The sequence below is a fragment of the Acyrthosiphon pisum genome, chromosome A1, assembly GCF_005508785.2.
Source record: "Acyrthosiphon pisum isolate AL4f chromosome A1, pea_aphid_22Mar2018_4r6ur, whole genome shotgun sequence".
NCBI classification, from domain to species: domain Eukaryota; kingdom Metazoa; phylum Arthropoda; class Insecta; order Hemiptera; family Aphididae; genus Acyrthosiphon; species Acyrthosiphon pisum.
In genome coordinates, this window is record NC_042494.1 from 128830017 (window position 1) to 128845447 (window position 15431).

Here is a 15431-nt window from a genome sequence, read left to right on the forward strand (position 1 = left end):
CATCTAACGTCTATAAATAGTTGTAGTTGTTCCTACGTTATGACTGGTGAGCCGTGAAAATGTATACAGGTATGTCAGCAACTCGTGATACGCATGTCTGTGACGGAACCATTTTATTTCTTAGTTCGTGGTTCATGGTATCATTTATCAATCACATACATACGTATATAACCATAGAATAAAATCAACCGATGAGAAGTGGAGAACTAGGAATTTTGAAGGAGGTGAAGGAGATGCGAATACTGCGCAAAACTATATATCGTCAGACTAATTCGTAAAAGTTCTAACTCCAAAAATGCATTTTTTTTTTTATGACTATTTCAAATAAAATGTATGATAACGCATCGTTTAATAGCATGCTGCCTCAAAAATAATAGTTTATTTTACTATTAAATAATTAAATATTATTAATTATGTATTAATTATTATATTTTAATAAAATTGTAAAAAATTACACCGTAAAAGTCCTATATCCAATTTTTTTTTTTTTTTAAGAAGAAATAGTTCTAAGTCCTATTACAAGAGTGTAACTGATGTTTTGGGGTTTTTTGTTAAAAATAATATTAACAAACCCATCAGATACATTTATTTTAAGTATTCTTATTTTTGAATCAATAACACGTTTTTTGTCCCTCCTGAAAAATAGACAATATGGAGATAGAACTTCTACGAATTAGTCTGACGATATAGTACAACTTACTGTGATGATCCAAAGGATACCCATGACAAAATAAATAGGTATGTTAGCAATATTACCGGTTTAGAAACAAATCGCGCACCCACCCTCTGCCCAGCCTTATACTGTGACGTAAGCATTTCTCCGGGTCTCGTTGGTCCACCGCCGTCACTGCCGCAATAGCCGTCGCCGCCGAAGACTCCACCACCATTCCACCGCTCAACCCGCTGGAGAAATGCTTACGTCACAGAAATGCGGAACAGAAGTTGCTGACATACCTATTTATTTTGTCATGAGGATACCTATCTAATATGTCATGATATACTGACGTAGATACTATAATATTATAGCCATGGTCTTCGAGAACGAACCTAGGAAGTCGAAAACAAAGAAAACTACTTGATAACACTATCAATATTGAAAACACAACTAGGAAGAAAAAAACAAGTTTTTTATAAATAAATAGTACCTAAAGGCTACAACTTATAAAAAACAGATTTATTACAAATTATTGGAACTAAATTTTAATCATGTTTTACTTTTGTCGTTACTCATTAACTGTTAATTGTTATTATATTTGTAAATTTACTGTTCACGTTTGAAATCTGGTGCAATACATTTTGTCTACAATGAATTAGTTATGGGTTTTTAATGAAGTTAGATGTAATTTGATATCAGGAACGTTTTTAATTATTTGTAAAATATGTCTGATATTTTCAAATCTGCTCTAGACTACTTTAGTAGTAGTTTCTCGGCCGAAAACAACGATTATGTGGGTTCTAACGTAGAATTGGGCAATGTTAAGCTAAAGATAAAAAGACTTATTGCCGAAGGTGAGAACCAAAATTGTTTAGCAGTATTGGTTGATTATTCATTTTCTTTAATATTTTGCAATATTGTACAGGTGGATCAGGTATGGTGTTTGTAGCTCAAGCTCAAGATACTAGTAAAGAGTATGCATTAAAGGTGAGATAATGTTTTACTTTCTTGTTTTATGTGTAAATAATGAGGTGTACCTAACTTGTTTGATAATATTATTGGGGGGCGGTTTTATTAGTTGTCATATAACCATCAATCATATTACATATTTTAAACCTATAAACCTTTAACCATATTTTTAATACCTATAACATTTTCTTTTGAACAATTTTAAGACTTATTTTTAATATTATTTTTTAACATTTCTGTGTAATCTAAAGATAATTAACAATTTTTAACTTTATAATTTATTAGTCTAGTACCTACATAAGTAGTGCCAAGTGATTAATACTATATTTATTTTTGTTTTTTAGAAATTACTTGCAGCAGATGAAGCTGCTGATAAAGTTATTCTTAACGAAATTGATGTACTTGTAAGTAAATTGTATTTGAGACTTATTTTATTATATGTATAAGCATAATTTACAATTGTTTAGAAAAAGCTAAGTGGTCATCCAAACATAATACATTTTATATCGGCAGCATTTACTAGTAAAATTGATTCACCTCGAGGATCAAATGAGTATCTCATTCTAACAGAATTCTGTCCAGGTCAGTTTACATAAAATATCTCCTTTGTTGTTACTAAAATATATTAATATATTGTTTAGGAGGAAATGTTGCAGAATTATTATCAGCTAGAGAAAAACCTTTACATAGAAATATTGTTACTTCAGTATTTTACCAAATGTGTTCAGCCACACGACATATGCATTGTCAAAGTCCACCTCTCATTCATAGAGATCTAAAGGTCTGTGTTGTGTGACATACTTCAGTAATCAAATAATATTTAACAAAATTCATAGTTTTTGGACTCTGATACCATTAACCCAACTGCCCTTCATAGTTAACTCTTATATTTCACCCATGTGACTAATTAAGTCTTTGATTGACAGAATCTAATAAGCAGTTATATCTATTGCGAAATACAGTATTTATATCAAATATTCAGTTGATAATTTTAATGTTTTGTCACATCTATTTGTCTCCAATTTCATTTGTTTCATTGTATTACAGTAAAACCTCTCTTAATAAAAACCTCCCAATAACGGAAGTTTTTTGGGAAAAAAACTACAAACTATCTAAAATCTGAATCCTCTATTTAGCGGACAAAATTTCAGTGACCGAGAGTATCTGGTATTTAGAGGTTTTGCTGTATTTCTAATTTAACAATTTACATTGCTAATTTACCCAATTACCTATGCTATGTTTATTCCAAAAGATTTTGCTTTTGCTTTTGCATTACATATAGTATATTTAAAATCATGGAATTCTACAATGGCCCTAAATGTATTAATAATTCCAGAGTGTATGTAATCAATACTTCTATAATTTTTTTCTCATTTATGAATATTAGATTGAAAACTTTTTGATCAGTGATGATGGTAAAATTAAATTATGCGACTTTGGAAGTTGTACAACAAAAGTGTACAAGCCAGATGAGAATTGGACATCACAGCAACGAGCCGTTTTGGAAGATAAAGTAAATTTATTTAAAATTATATAACATACATAATTTATTATACATATTATATATAAGTAAATTTCTGAACGGATACCAAAATCAATAAGCATACATTAAAAACACTTTTTTTCTGAGTGATAGTTTAGTATAAATGTATCATTTATTTATTCTATTTATACGAGCAAACCCTTTTTATTAAAACAATTTGTATAAGTAAATTAATAAAGATAAATTATTATCTTAATAATTACTCACCAATCACCATATTATATTATTAATATAGATTTATTTTTAACTATAATTTAGAATTTTTGTAAAGTATTTTTTTCTCTTAGCTTAATCAATGTACAACTCCAATGTACCGTGCTCCTGAAATGATTGATACTTGGTCTAATCATGAAATTGGTACAGCTGTTGATGTGTGGGCTTTAGGTTGTGTTTGCTACGCTTTATGTTGTAATCGGCATCCATTTGAAGATTCCAATAAACTAGCAATATTAAATGCAAGATATTCATTTTCACAAATAGAAAGTTCATACACTGATTTTATCTCTATAATAAGTATGTTGATTTTCTTTTAATGAAATGAAAGTATGTTAATATTTTCCTTTTTATTTTTAGAGGGATGTTTACAACCAGATCCTTCATTAAGAATGTCAGTTTTTGAATCATTAAAACTTATTGAGCGCATTAAAGAAATGTATAAAGTTAGTATTGATTCATTAGATATCAACAAATTGAAATCTGAAGGAAAACCGTTGGAACCTATTGGATCTAATATCCCGAGTATTCCACAACAGCCAGTAGTAGCAAAGTAATTTTCAATGTTTAAATAAGGTTTACGCAATTTGGACTAAAATAATATTTGTTTATTAATGATTTTCAGACAATCACCAGTAACTATGCCTAATTCAGGTTTGTTTTCTCAAATACGTGGTGGGGCAGGAAGTTTTTTAAAAAATTTAAAAGACACATCTAACCGAGTAATGCAAACAGTCCAATCGTGAGTACTCATACATTATTACAGAGAAAATTGAAAATGTAATGTCTCACTGACAAGTTCTTACATTTTGCAATCTATAAATAGATCAGTCAATGTGAAATCTGGTATAGACATGGTGTTTATAACATCAAAATTAGCCGTGTTAACAGTTACTCAAGATGCAAACTCAGAAAATATTGCTTCGTGTTTAGACACCAGACAATGTCGATTGTACAACATGACAGGCCATTCATATCCTCGGACCATTGGACGTTCAATTGTATGTCAATTCATATTTATTTTCAATTTAGTATTCTTAATTATGTGTTTTTTGAATGCTAAGGTGATAGAAGTTCATCCAAAGACAATAACATGTCCTACTTTACATGAGATATATGCAGTTTGTGATGACATGTATAGTTTTCTGACTAACAATTCCACAAATCTGTGTGTCATACTCCAATCAAATGTAATATTTTTTTAAACTATATTTAATCTTATTTATATTTTAATTACAACTTTTTGGCTGTAGGAAAACTCTGGTACTTCTGCATTAATAGTTTGCTCATTTTTATTGTATACAAATGCATCAGATACTGCTGAAAATGTTTGTACAATATATGCTGTTAAAAAGTCTACACCTATTTTTCAGCCCTCGGAAAATAGGTAATTTAAAAGTATACGTGGTATAATCAAATTTAATATGCATGTGGCAAACCATAATTGTCTATGTTACCAATATGGAAAAAAATATTGTGGCTTTGCCATATACTTGATTAGTCAATTGTTTTATTACTGATATAATGTTATGAAAATGATTTACTTTCAATAGGTATTTAAATTATATAGCGACTGAGCACACACATAATATTGACTCAATAAACATAAGAAGACTTATTATGGAGCCAGTTCCTCTTTTTAATAAAAATCGGTACGAACATATTTTTTTTAGTAAATAGATGTATATAATATATATTGTGTAACTCAACTGAATGTTAAATTATATTTATTTGTTGTAACTTATTTAGCGATGGCTGCCGTCCGTTTGTAGAAATTTTTGAAGGTTACAATAAAGTTTTAACTACAGAAGTAGAATATGAGCGATTGACTTCATATGATATCTCCCATGGAAAAGTAATTATTAATTAATCATGCGTTATATAGATATAAAATTTATCTTTCATAGGTATCACTTGCCTTGAAATCATTACCTGCTGGAATTCGAAATGACATCACTCTCATTGTATACCATTCTAGACAAGTTCTTGGGCGAACAGTGCCAATTAAAATATTTCAATTGCAATTCCATTCTGATTTTTTAATGTTCCCCGATGGAGAAGATATTGTAATAGATTTTACTAAGTAAGTATAATGTTCTAATAATTTCATGGTATGAAAGTTGAAATTTAACCAAATGTGCAATACATTTTTATTTCAGGAGTGAATTAGATTTTTTAGCGAGTTCTGAACACTATCAGAGTAATATGTTTCATGTGAAAATTGAAATGGAACAACATAAAAATGGAATCTCGTTACAATGCAAAACAAGAGATAATAGTAAGAAACCTAATATACTGTTCTCAACTTCCATTGAGAATACTCAATTTCAAGATTTGTTTCCCCAGAGAAATAAAAATATTAAGACATCACCGGTTGTTCAACCAAAAGTATAAAAAATTTCCATTATCTATAACAATTATCTTAACTTAAGTTCTTTATTTTAGGATCCAGCAAATGTTCCTATTCGAGTAGCACCCCCAAGACCACATTTACCTCCAAAAGTCAATGTTCAATCGAATAAACCTAACGAAGCCCTATTATTAAATTTTTCATCAGTTTCAATAGACGATGAACCAGTCACATCGAAACCGGATAACTTATTTGATTTATTAGGACCTGAGTCTGAAAAGACTGAATCTAAAGACTTATTTGGAGGATTTGTAAATGCTTCAAATACAGACAATGATATTTTATTTGATCCATTTGTTTCAAAAACAGATTCAAATGTAAGCAGTCAATTTACAACATAAAATTGATTTATACATTAACATATTTTATATATAGGATGGTGATTTGTTAAATTTAAACGATCCTAGCATACATAAAACGAACAATTCTTGGATTAACCAATCAGTGCCACAGGACATAACAATACCTAATCGTAAATAATCGCCATTTTTAAGATTTTGTAAGGTTATAGATACTTGTCAACATTTTTTTATACATTATAGCTGTGAATGGAAGAAGCGTTTCAAATGGCAGTTTTACTTCAACAAAATCAAATGTTGATGATTTTGATTTTTTGAAAACTGATAATTGGATGAACTTTTCGAGCCATTCACAAACAAGTGATTTTATTCTGTCTTAAAGAATCTATTTTATATTTTAATATTTTGTAATTTTAGGTAGCCCTACAAAGTCAGCTAAGACACCAGCTGAACCTAATTACAGTGGTATAAACATTGAATCAGAAACAACAAAAGCTCCACCCAAATCTGGTGGAGATATTTTTGGAGATCTTTTAGGGAGCCAAGGGTATACATTCAGTTCAAAACTTAATCCTGGTCCAAAAACAATAAACGAAATGCGCCGAGTAGACATGGTTAAAGAAATTGACCCAGATAAACTAAAAGTAAACAATATTGAAATGATTATTATTAATGTTTTTTATTAAAATATTTAATTTGCTCAGGTTATGGAATGGGTTGAAGGAAAAAAAGGAAACATTAGAGCTTTACTTGGTACACTACATACAGTATTATGGGAAGGATCTGGGTGGAATTGCAATCTCAGTAATTTGGTAACCTATGCTGATGTAAAGAAAGCATATAGAAAAGCATGCCTTGCTGTTCATCCTGATAAGGTAGAACATTTGATTCAACCAAAAATTACCATATCAAAAAAAACTAAAGGAGTTAATTCATTTTCACTTATTATTCTAGCAAACCGGAACTTGCAATGAAAACATTGCAAAACTAATTTTTGTGGAGCTGAACAACGCTTGGTCAGAATTTGATGCTAAATCAAGTTAGTGAAGATGTGTTTTCTGTAAATAACTATTAAGAATAATTTTTATTCATGTCCAAATATTAGTATAATATTTAAGTAAAAAAAAATTATTATTATTTATTTTTTCCATTTATCTGAAACTTAAATTTTTACCCACCAATACATTATTTTATTTATTATTGTATTATTGGACTATGATTTACTATTACAAAAATAATATTTTATTATATTAAAAAAAAACTGCCTGTTTCACCAAATACTTTTGTCTAGTCTAAATTGCAGTGTAAAATATTTAATGATTCACTCAATTTACTGAGAGGTTATCAGTATTATGGTCACATTTACATGACTATTTTTTTTTGGAAAAAAATTTACTTGATGATTGTTTTTTTGTAAGTTTCATCTTAAAGTGTATTTAAATAATGAATTGTAAAACTCCAGTTTGTTATTTTTTGTTGGCTTCCAATAGAATTATTATAAAATTAATATTGTTGAAATAGTTAAATTACATTCCCTCTTTGAATTAAAATACTGTAAACATTTATAAAGAAAAATTGTATTTATATTATTGACTATCTTTTAAAATTTTATTATATCCTTATAAAATATAATTTAAATTTACTATTATGAAGAAATTGTGCATTATTAACCATTTTACCCTCGTTAATTATATATTATTATAGATGTTTAATATTATATTATTCATTATTTGTATTTCATAAATTATTTTACACAGAGGAATATATGTTGAGAATAATGTTATTATTGTCATGATATTATTTAATGTTCATGTTACCTATTTAAATTTAAATTATAAATTACAGTTAAAGAAAATTCTATAGTCATTATTTTACACTATTAAAAGCATGCTTGAACACAGAATACATTAAATTATATATTATTGTAAAATAAATAAATTGTTACGTAAAGTTGTACATTTTCTGAGGGCCTTTAGTATGGCATTTTTTATTTTTCCAATGGGGAATGGGCCAATTATTTTGGTCCTACTACCTAAATTACATATTAACAAATAATAACACTAATAGACATAACATCTATTGTATTTTTATTCATTCCATATCTTCATAATATTTCTGCATTACACTCTAAAAGCCTAAATTGAAATTAAATTACTCACCTATCTTTATGAGAGGGACAAGTGAAATATTAAACACAAAAACCTTTGAAATCTATTAATAAACAAATCAAAATTAATAATTATTTAACCTAACGTAACTACAAACTTCACAAAAAAACCTGAAAATAAGCTTACAAGTACGAAATGGAACTAGAAAAAGTAGGTCTTCATATTGATCCATACTTCAGCATAATATAGTATTGTCTTTAATTTTAAAACAATAGAATTAAATAAATAAAAAGTAACAATAACAATTTATTATTATGTCATCATAAGTTAAACTATGTAAAAAATAATACCTACTGTGGAACTTTTCTGCTTTACAAGATACCCTTTTTTGGGGGCACACCAGTGATACCCGTGTTTCCACTCACTCGCTGCATTGCGCTTGGACAAAAAAATCGAAAATATCCCTCGACTTGCTATGAAACACCACCTCAAGTTGCTCACAGGGTAATCGCCGTATTTCCACTCTAATAATTTTCCCTACTGTTTATATACTAGGTAACTTTGAAGTGAAGTGTCGTAACTTCGAATCTATGCCCTAGCGCCAAATTCTGACGTCACCATCGTTTTCGGTGTACTTATACCTACATCAGTTTCAAAAAAAAAAAATTTATAAAAACAGGTGTCCCGTAAAGTAGAAATATATCTATTTTTAAAAACAAATTGAAAGTTATATATTGTCAATCACTATGTGTGACCCCAGGTAGTAATAAAAAAAACTTGCTGACTGACTTTTTGTCACTGAATTAAGTTATTCCTTTTTTCTAAGTTAACTATAAATTTGTATAGGAAGTGTCATCAATGGGTGGCTCCTTTCATCAATATAATGTTACCTGTCATATTTGTTACTTTTAGCCTATATTCTTATTGTATCTATAATGATACAAATTTTATATTGCTTGTAATAATAACAAAAAAAAATCAAAATTAAACTTTTAGAGTTAATCAGTTAAATATATACTTGTTAACTTAAAGTTTAACTGACCTGAACTAAAACTAAACTATTAACATATTTTGTATTTTTGTACTATTGCCTATTGGTATATCTATTTATTGCACATAGGTTAATAATTTTTACAACTTACAACCACGATCACGATTAAAATAGTTTTAAAAAAAACCGTATTATTTTACTTGCACCCATACATTTAAAAAAAAAATTAAAATAGCTTATTTTTGAAAATAATACGATCTATACAATAATATGTTATGTACAATGGTAAATGGTAAGTAATTTATTTTACATTGTTACAATGATACAAAAGTGACATGAAATATTAAAAAAAAAAACACACGAAAGGGACTCCCACAAATGGGATATCCCGGTGATGTGGAGATAATCTACTTATTCAGACCACGCGGGCCATGGCACCAATTCCATTTTAGAGGTGTCTCGTGTCTTGGTGGGCCCCGCAGGAAGTGAATTGGAGGCCATAAGTGATATAGTAGTTGGGTACGGGGTACCTATATTTTTTTATATGCATATATAAAGCGTTAATAAAATTTCCAATAAATCAAAAGAGTTGTTTCTAGGATTAAACTAAAAATTAATAGAAGACTGGCGGTGTCGGTTATGAATATAATAATAATATCATGTTCGTGGTCACTTCACATTTTATATTATTATTTACCCTGCTCAGAAAATCACTCAATTTCTTAAAATATCAACAAAAATTATTAAAAAAAATAATTTTATATTTATCAGTGCCCAAACTTATGAGTGATCATAATAGGTCAGCCACATGTTTAGTTCCATTTAATACCATTAGAAATATTACTGCATGAGCAGAAATGCTCGATTTTGTGGGCTTGTAATCACTACTATAGCAGTTGTAGTGACCCATTACATCAAAATTTAAATTACTGCTATAGTAGTCCTACCCTGACCACGAACGTGTTATGATACATTGACACGCGAGTAGGTATAACTTTTAAAGTTTAAACTCTTCATTTATAAAATAGGAATAATATGGTCGCAGCCCAAAGTTAAGTTAACCCTGGGGTAGGTTACCAATCTATCTTAGGCATATTGAATATAAAAACATATCCAGTTTTAATGGGTTCCATCTACTTATAATCATTGATTATAAATAGTACTACAATACAACTGTACTAGTAATTAGTAGGTATTCATAATCAATGATAGGTATAACATTTTATACAATTATACTATAATAATGACTATATTATATTATAATCAAGCCTGAATTAGTTCCGCTTTATCTTGATTAATATTATATATTAGGTATATAATAACGACGGGACCGAATCGAATCGCCGAAACGACTATATACGACTCCCTAGAACAGGCGGTACAGCGGCCTGACAAAGTTGCGGCGGAACTGTCTGGCATATCTGTTCCAGTCGGCGGCGTAATTGCGGTTGCCGCCCTCTTCCGTCTCTTCCGACACCGGAGCCGGCCCGAGCGAGCCCAGCGAACCGAGCGCCGAGCCCAGCGAGCCTAACGGTGAGCCCAACGAGCCCAACGACGGCGGCGAGCCCAGTGGACCGTGATTGTTGTCATCGCCGAACATTTGCATGCATCCGCTGTGGTGCGACTGTTGCTGCTGATGGCCGCCGTATCCGCCGCCGCCGCCGGAACCCACGTTGACGTTGGTGCTCTGCAATACGACCGGAAGAAAGAATCGACCGGAAGCATCGGACGTGTCCCGCCGCCGCCGGCCGTGCCCCAACAGACACTGCAGTAACAGACGCTTCTTGAGCTTGAGCTTCTTCAACTTGTGCAGCTTTGCATGATGGGTGCGCGCCGACACTTCCTCGTTCTCTGGCACCGCCACACTGTGACTGTGTTCGCCGTAGTAAGAATAGTCATCGCCGTACGACAAAGGCTGCCTCTGATCGAACTCCACCCCGGTAACGCGGCCAACGATGACCATCGCACACGTGGCCAACCAAAAGGCCGCCAACAGACACTGTCAAAACGAGTACTTATATTAATTGAATTGATCGGTATGATTTTCAAAACAATCCGACCTGAGGACGTAGGTACGCTTTTTAAATGATTCGAATTCTACAATAGGTATGTGATATCATTGATGAATGCTATGAATCTATGACGTCAATATAATATAATTATATCTATATTAATTATCGAGTTAAAATTTGGGGAAGTTCCAAAATCAGGAATTCGAAAGCGGTCAGCAGTGATTTTTTTCACAGGAATGCTATTTCCAACGTTTACCGATCGATCTAATAATGCGACAAAGGTTTTGAAAACCCAATAGGTAAGTTTTAAACCTATAATTGACCTCACATTAAAAAACACATTTGGCTTTCAAAATATTGATATTCAAGAAAATCAAGGCCTACAACTTAAGTGTCTGATTAGCAGCTGAAACAGTGCCGCAACTAGTGGGGTGACTGGGGATACGTAGCACCCCCAAATGGGCCTCCTTTCCACTTAAGTGGGGCCCCCTAAAACACAAAATGCCTTTAAGAGAGCTCCCATAATAAAATTTGCACTAGGGCCTCACAAAGCCTAGTTGCGGCACTGAGCTGAAAATGTATCTCAATTTGTTCTATACTTCTATCTTAAAAAACCTATAAAAATAGGCCTCCCAACGCTTAGATTAATTGGTTTAATGTTTGGTAAATCCTATATTATATAAAAAATTAACCCGTAAAACAAATAATAAAGTCGTTTAGGAAAAATCAGTTGATTCGTTATCACTTATCATATAGGTATAGGTAGTCGAAATTGATTTGCAATTCCAAATCTTTTACCTAGCACCCTACATTTTGAACATAAAGTTACCTACATATAGCTATTTATATTCATCGACTAAATTGTATCATAATATATGTAGTCAATTATAACTTATTACAATAAGTACAACAGTAGGTATATACAACGCTTTACCACAGTAGATACAACACCAATCAGTTATACAATTGTATTTTGTTTTTATAATATTTATCTTTTAGCATTAGCTTCTAAATAAGTGTAAATTTGTTGACTTGATAATCTAAAACTTACCAATAAATAAATAGCTTTCAAATTTTAACTAGCAGGATATTATTGGTTAGTGGTTAATGCTTAATGGTTGTTACACAGTTTATTTGGACATATCTCATGAGTAATGACTAAGAATGATTATTATTTTTAACGCTTTATTTTTTTTTAAATAATATGTAAAATACGTTAAACGAAAGTACCTACTATATTGTATATATATAGGTAATTTATGACATCATCTGAGTAAAAGTTTGTTTTTTCCCCGAGCGTGTGAATAGTACATTCTAGTATCTTACCTCTTGTGTTTCATAACGATTACCCAATATTTTTGGTGTTCATCATTAAGACGAAAACAAACAAAACAACAATATTAGTATTATGTATAATAGAGACTATAGAGACACATCGTATAGAATTATTATTAAAAAAATATACAAGTTTCCTCATTAATTAGAATTTTATCCCATACCATTACACATTAAACATAATATGCCTAAACATATTTCAATATTTGTAATTTGTATTATAACATTTTAAAATTAAATATTGTTGTGCATTATTTAATTATATACGTAGGTATAAATAAGTATAATTATAAGACCATCAAGTGTAACGAACGATTTGCACCAATTGATCAATATATAGGTTACAGAAATCTTCGAGAGTCGACACACACACGCGTGTCGTCCTGTCGCTTTCCATAATTTAATTCGATATCAGGCGATATTAAATTATTATTGTCAATAGGTAGGTAGGACGTAAGGATTGCGATCGTTATATAAATAAAACATTTTACGATAAAAAGTTTCGTAAAAATATAATGAGTCGATAAAATATTGAATGATTTGTCGATTTTGTAATTTTTATCACAATATAAGTACCTACGTACTTAGCTAATATTATAATTATATCTAAATGCTTAATGCTTAATGCCATACAATATATAAAATTGTACAATATGCATTGTAAATGTAAGTATATAAACACAGTTAACAACCTATACGAACACGGTCCAGACTCCAAAGTATAGTAGTAATAGGTATTTGTACAACTGTTATACGAATATAGTAGGTACATATTATTATGTGTATTAATGTATTATTAACAATTAAGTAGAAATGTAGAATTGACCCGATAACTCTAACACGTATGTATAGGGTTCATAGGGTTATAATATTTTTGTCAATAAAAACATTGCCAAATTTTTTTAGTCTCCTTACACCAAACCTAAAATATTTATTTATTTTATCTGTGTTTTCATAACACTCATAACTATTATTCAAAGTATTTGTTCTTGATAAACAAAATTAGTAATATTAGTATACTATCTACCTATTGCTATTCTGCAATTAGCAAAGCGCAATAATATTTTTAAACGTTATTGCAATTGGAATAAAATATATTTAAGCAAATAAAATTGAAAGTAAATTTATCATATAATATAGATACCATCCTCAAATCGTATTTCGTACAATATTACTGTTTACTTAAGGCCTAATAAGTGTCCTATAAAGTCTTAACCATGTAGTTACCTAATCAAAATTGTGATGATATTTATATTTTCTTATGACATAAAGTTGCACTAGTTATATAGAACGTGTTTTATACATGGATATGGTCCTTTTCATCAAAAAACCTTGTTCCCAAATACATTTTTGTATTCCCGTTCCTCCAAAACAAAAAAAGGTTCAATTTTCGTTTCCACCTTAATATTTTTTTTTGAAAAACCATTTCAGCCTAATACAGTTTGTGAATCATATTATTATAGCACAACAATTAAACAATTCCATATATATGTTAATAACAATGAAAAAACAATTTTCAGATCATTATTAAATTGCATATTATTATCATAGTTAACATAAAGTTATTTTATCATGTAATAAATAATAATTGGATTAAATAAATAAATAACATTATTTCATAGTAAAGTATTTGTTGAAATCCTATTAATAAAAAGATACTGAAGTTAAAAATCAAAGCATTATAATATTATGGGCTGCTTATATTGTCGTGTGCTTACATAGAGAAAAAAACTATAACACTGTAAAATCAATACATTTATCAGTTATCACTAAGCTCAAAATGTAATTTATTACTTTTTATAGTAGCAGGTATCATTATTCATTATGATACCTAAGCAATAACACCATAGAACAATAATAGCACCTATACATTATAGTACTTATAGCTAGAACATATAACCTATATATAGGTATCGCCTATACCTACTACCTGGTTGCATTAATTAATATAAATAAAATATGTCACCGTCATACAAGTACATTATCGTTTGAAACAAGATTGTTAAACGTTGAAAATGATTAAATCTAAACAATTTAAGATACGCCAATCCCTGACAAATGACAATTAACTTGAATTTCCTATGTACTTTGTATAGGTACCTACCATTGTAATACAGTTGAACAGTATATTATTTTATTATCTAAGTAGGTATATATAATATTATAAAGACTTCTATTTAGACTAGAACCCGTGTTCTGTTTAGCAAGTTAAGTGTTCCACGATATGTCATCGCGTGGGTAATCCACTCGTATAATAGTACACAGCCATAATATTAAATATTGATAAAAACTATGTAATAGCTATTCATAAAAATATATAATATTTACCACGTTTCTCATCTTTGTGCAGTGGCAGCCTCGCGATGAATCGATCCACTATTAAAGGTATATTATATAACCACTGTATGAAATAGGTAGTTTCGCCGTTCGGTCAACAACAGCAACAACAACTGCTGCAAGTACGGGCTTTGGCGGTCGAAAGATTAAACATTTCTAGCGCGCGCAAAAGAAAAACCAAATATGAGTTTCGTGTAAATTTTTACCCGTAGTGATATTTTTGCGCTGACCTGCGAGTTACTATTTTTATACCGAGCTGGTTAGATATAGGCTCAAATACCTATACCTTTGACCACAACCGCATTGACAACTGCGTGGCAGCGTGGCGCCAAGTCGACTCTTCGTTCCGCGCATACTGCGGCTGTCTTTTAACGCTTTCGACGTCTCGTCGTCGTCGTCGTCGTCGTCGTCGTTATGCAATAAGTCTGCCCCGACGGGTATAAGCACCGTATTATAATGAATAATACCTGTTCGGCCCACGCCATGTGAGCGAGAGACTTGACCCAGTGACTTCACGAATGTGTGGCGTCTGTGTGTGTGTGTGTGTGTGTGGTGTGTT

General features: G+C 30.5%; 2 protein-coding genes across 3 annotated transcripts; one reads left to right on the forward strand and one right to left on the reverse strand.

Moving 5' to 3' along the window:
* Window positions 1-845: 845 nt before the first annotated feature.
* LOC100164086 (cyclin-G-associated kinase) lies at window positions 846-7231 on the forward strand. Its single transcript, XM_029488295.1, has 22 exons — window positions 846-1509; window positions 1581-1642; window positions 1969-2028; window positions 2092-2206; window positions 2266-2405; window positions 3012-3137; window positions 3455-3680; window positions 3741-3933; window positions 4006-4122; window positions 4207-4381; window positions 4445-4570; window positions 4634-4767; window positions 4934-5032; window positions 5130-5235; window positions 5288-5463; window positions 5540-5768; window positions 5826-6107; window positions 6166-6262; window positions 6333-6449; window positions 6507-6733; window positions 6794-6964; window positions 7044-7231. Exons 1-22 carry the CDS (start codon window positions 1380-1382, stop codon window positions 7131-7133), a joined length of 3198 nt encoding a protein of 1065 aa, XP_029344155.1. The 5' UTR covers window positions 846-1379; the 3' UTR covers window positions 7134-7231.
* A 2240-nt stretch (window positions 7232-9471) lies between these two features.
* On the reverse strand, window positions 9472-15410 carry LOC100161803. 2 transcript variants are annotated; one of them, XM_008187354.3, is made up of 3 exons: window positions 15103-15410; window positions 14864-15028; window positions 9472-11187 (listed from the first exon to the last, which is right to left on the reverse strand). In XM_008187354.3, exons 2-3 carry the CDS (start codon window positions 14873-14875, stop codon window positions 10555-10557), a joined length of 645 nt encoding a protein of 214 aa, XP_008185576.1. In that variant the 5' UTR covers window positions 14876-15028; window positions 15103-15410; the 3' UTR covers window positions 9472-10554. The 2 variants fall into 2 exon arrangements, with proteins under 2 accessions (XP_008185576.1, XP_029344156.1); XM_029488296.1 differs by having other exon boundaries at window positions 14864-15410.
* Between the last annotated feature and the right edge of the window lie 21 nt (window positions 15411-15431).

Excerpts from the sequence above, each read along its gene's own strand:
- LOC100164086 (XM_029488295.1), top strand. The coding sequence starts at position 1,380 with ATGTCTGATATTTTCAAATCTGCTCTAGACTACTTTAGTAGTAGTTTC. Across the intron at positions 4,382-4,444 it reads GGACCATTGGACGTTCAATT|GTGATAGAAGTTCATCCAAA; the intron begins GTATGTCAATTC and ends TTGAATGCTAAG. Across the intron at positions 6,450-6,506 it reads TTCGAGCCATTCACAAACAA|GTAGCCCTACAAAGTCAGCT; the intron begins GTGATTTTATTC and ends TTGTAATTTTAG.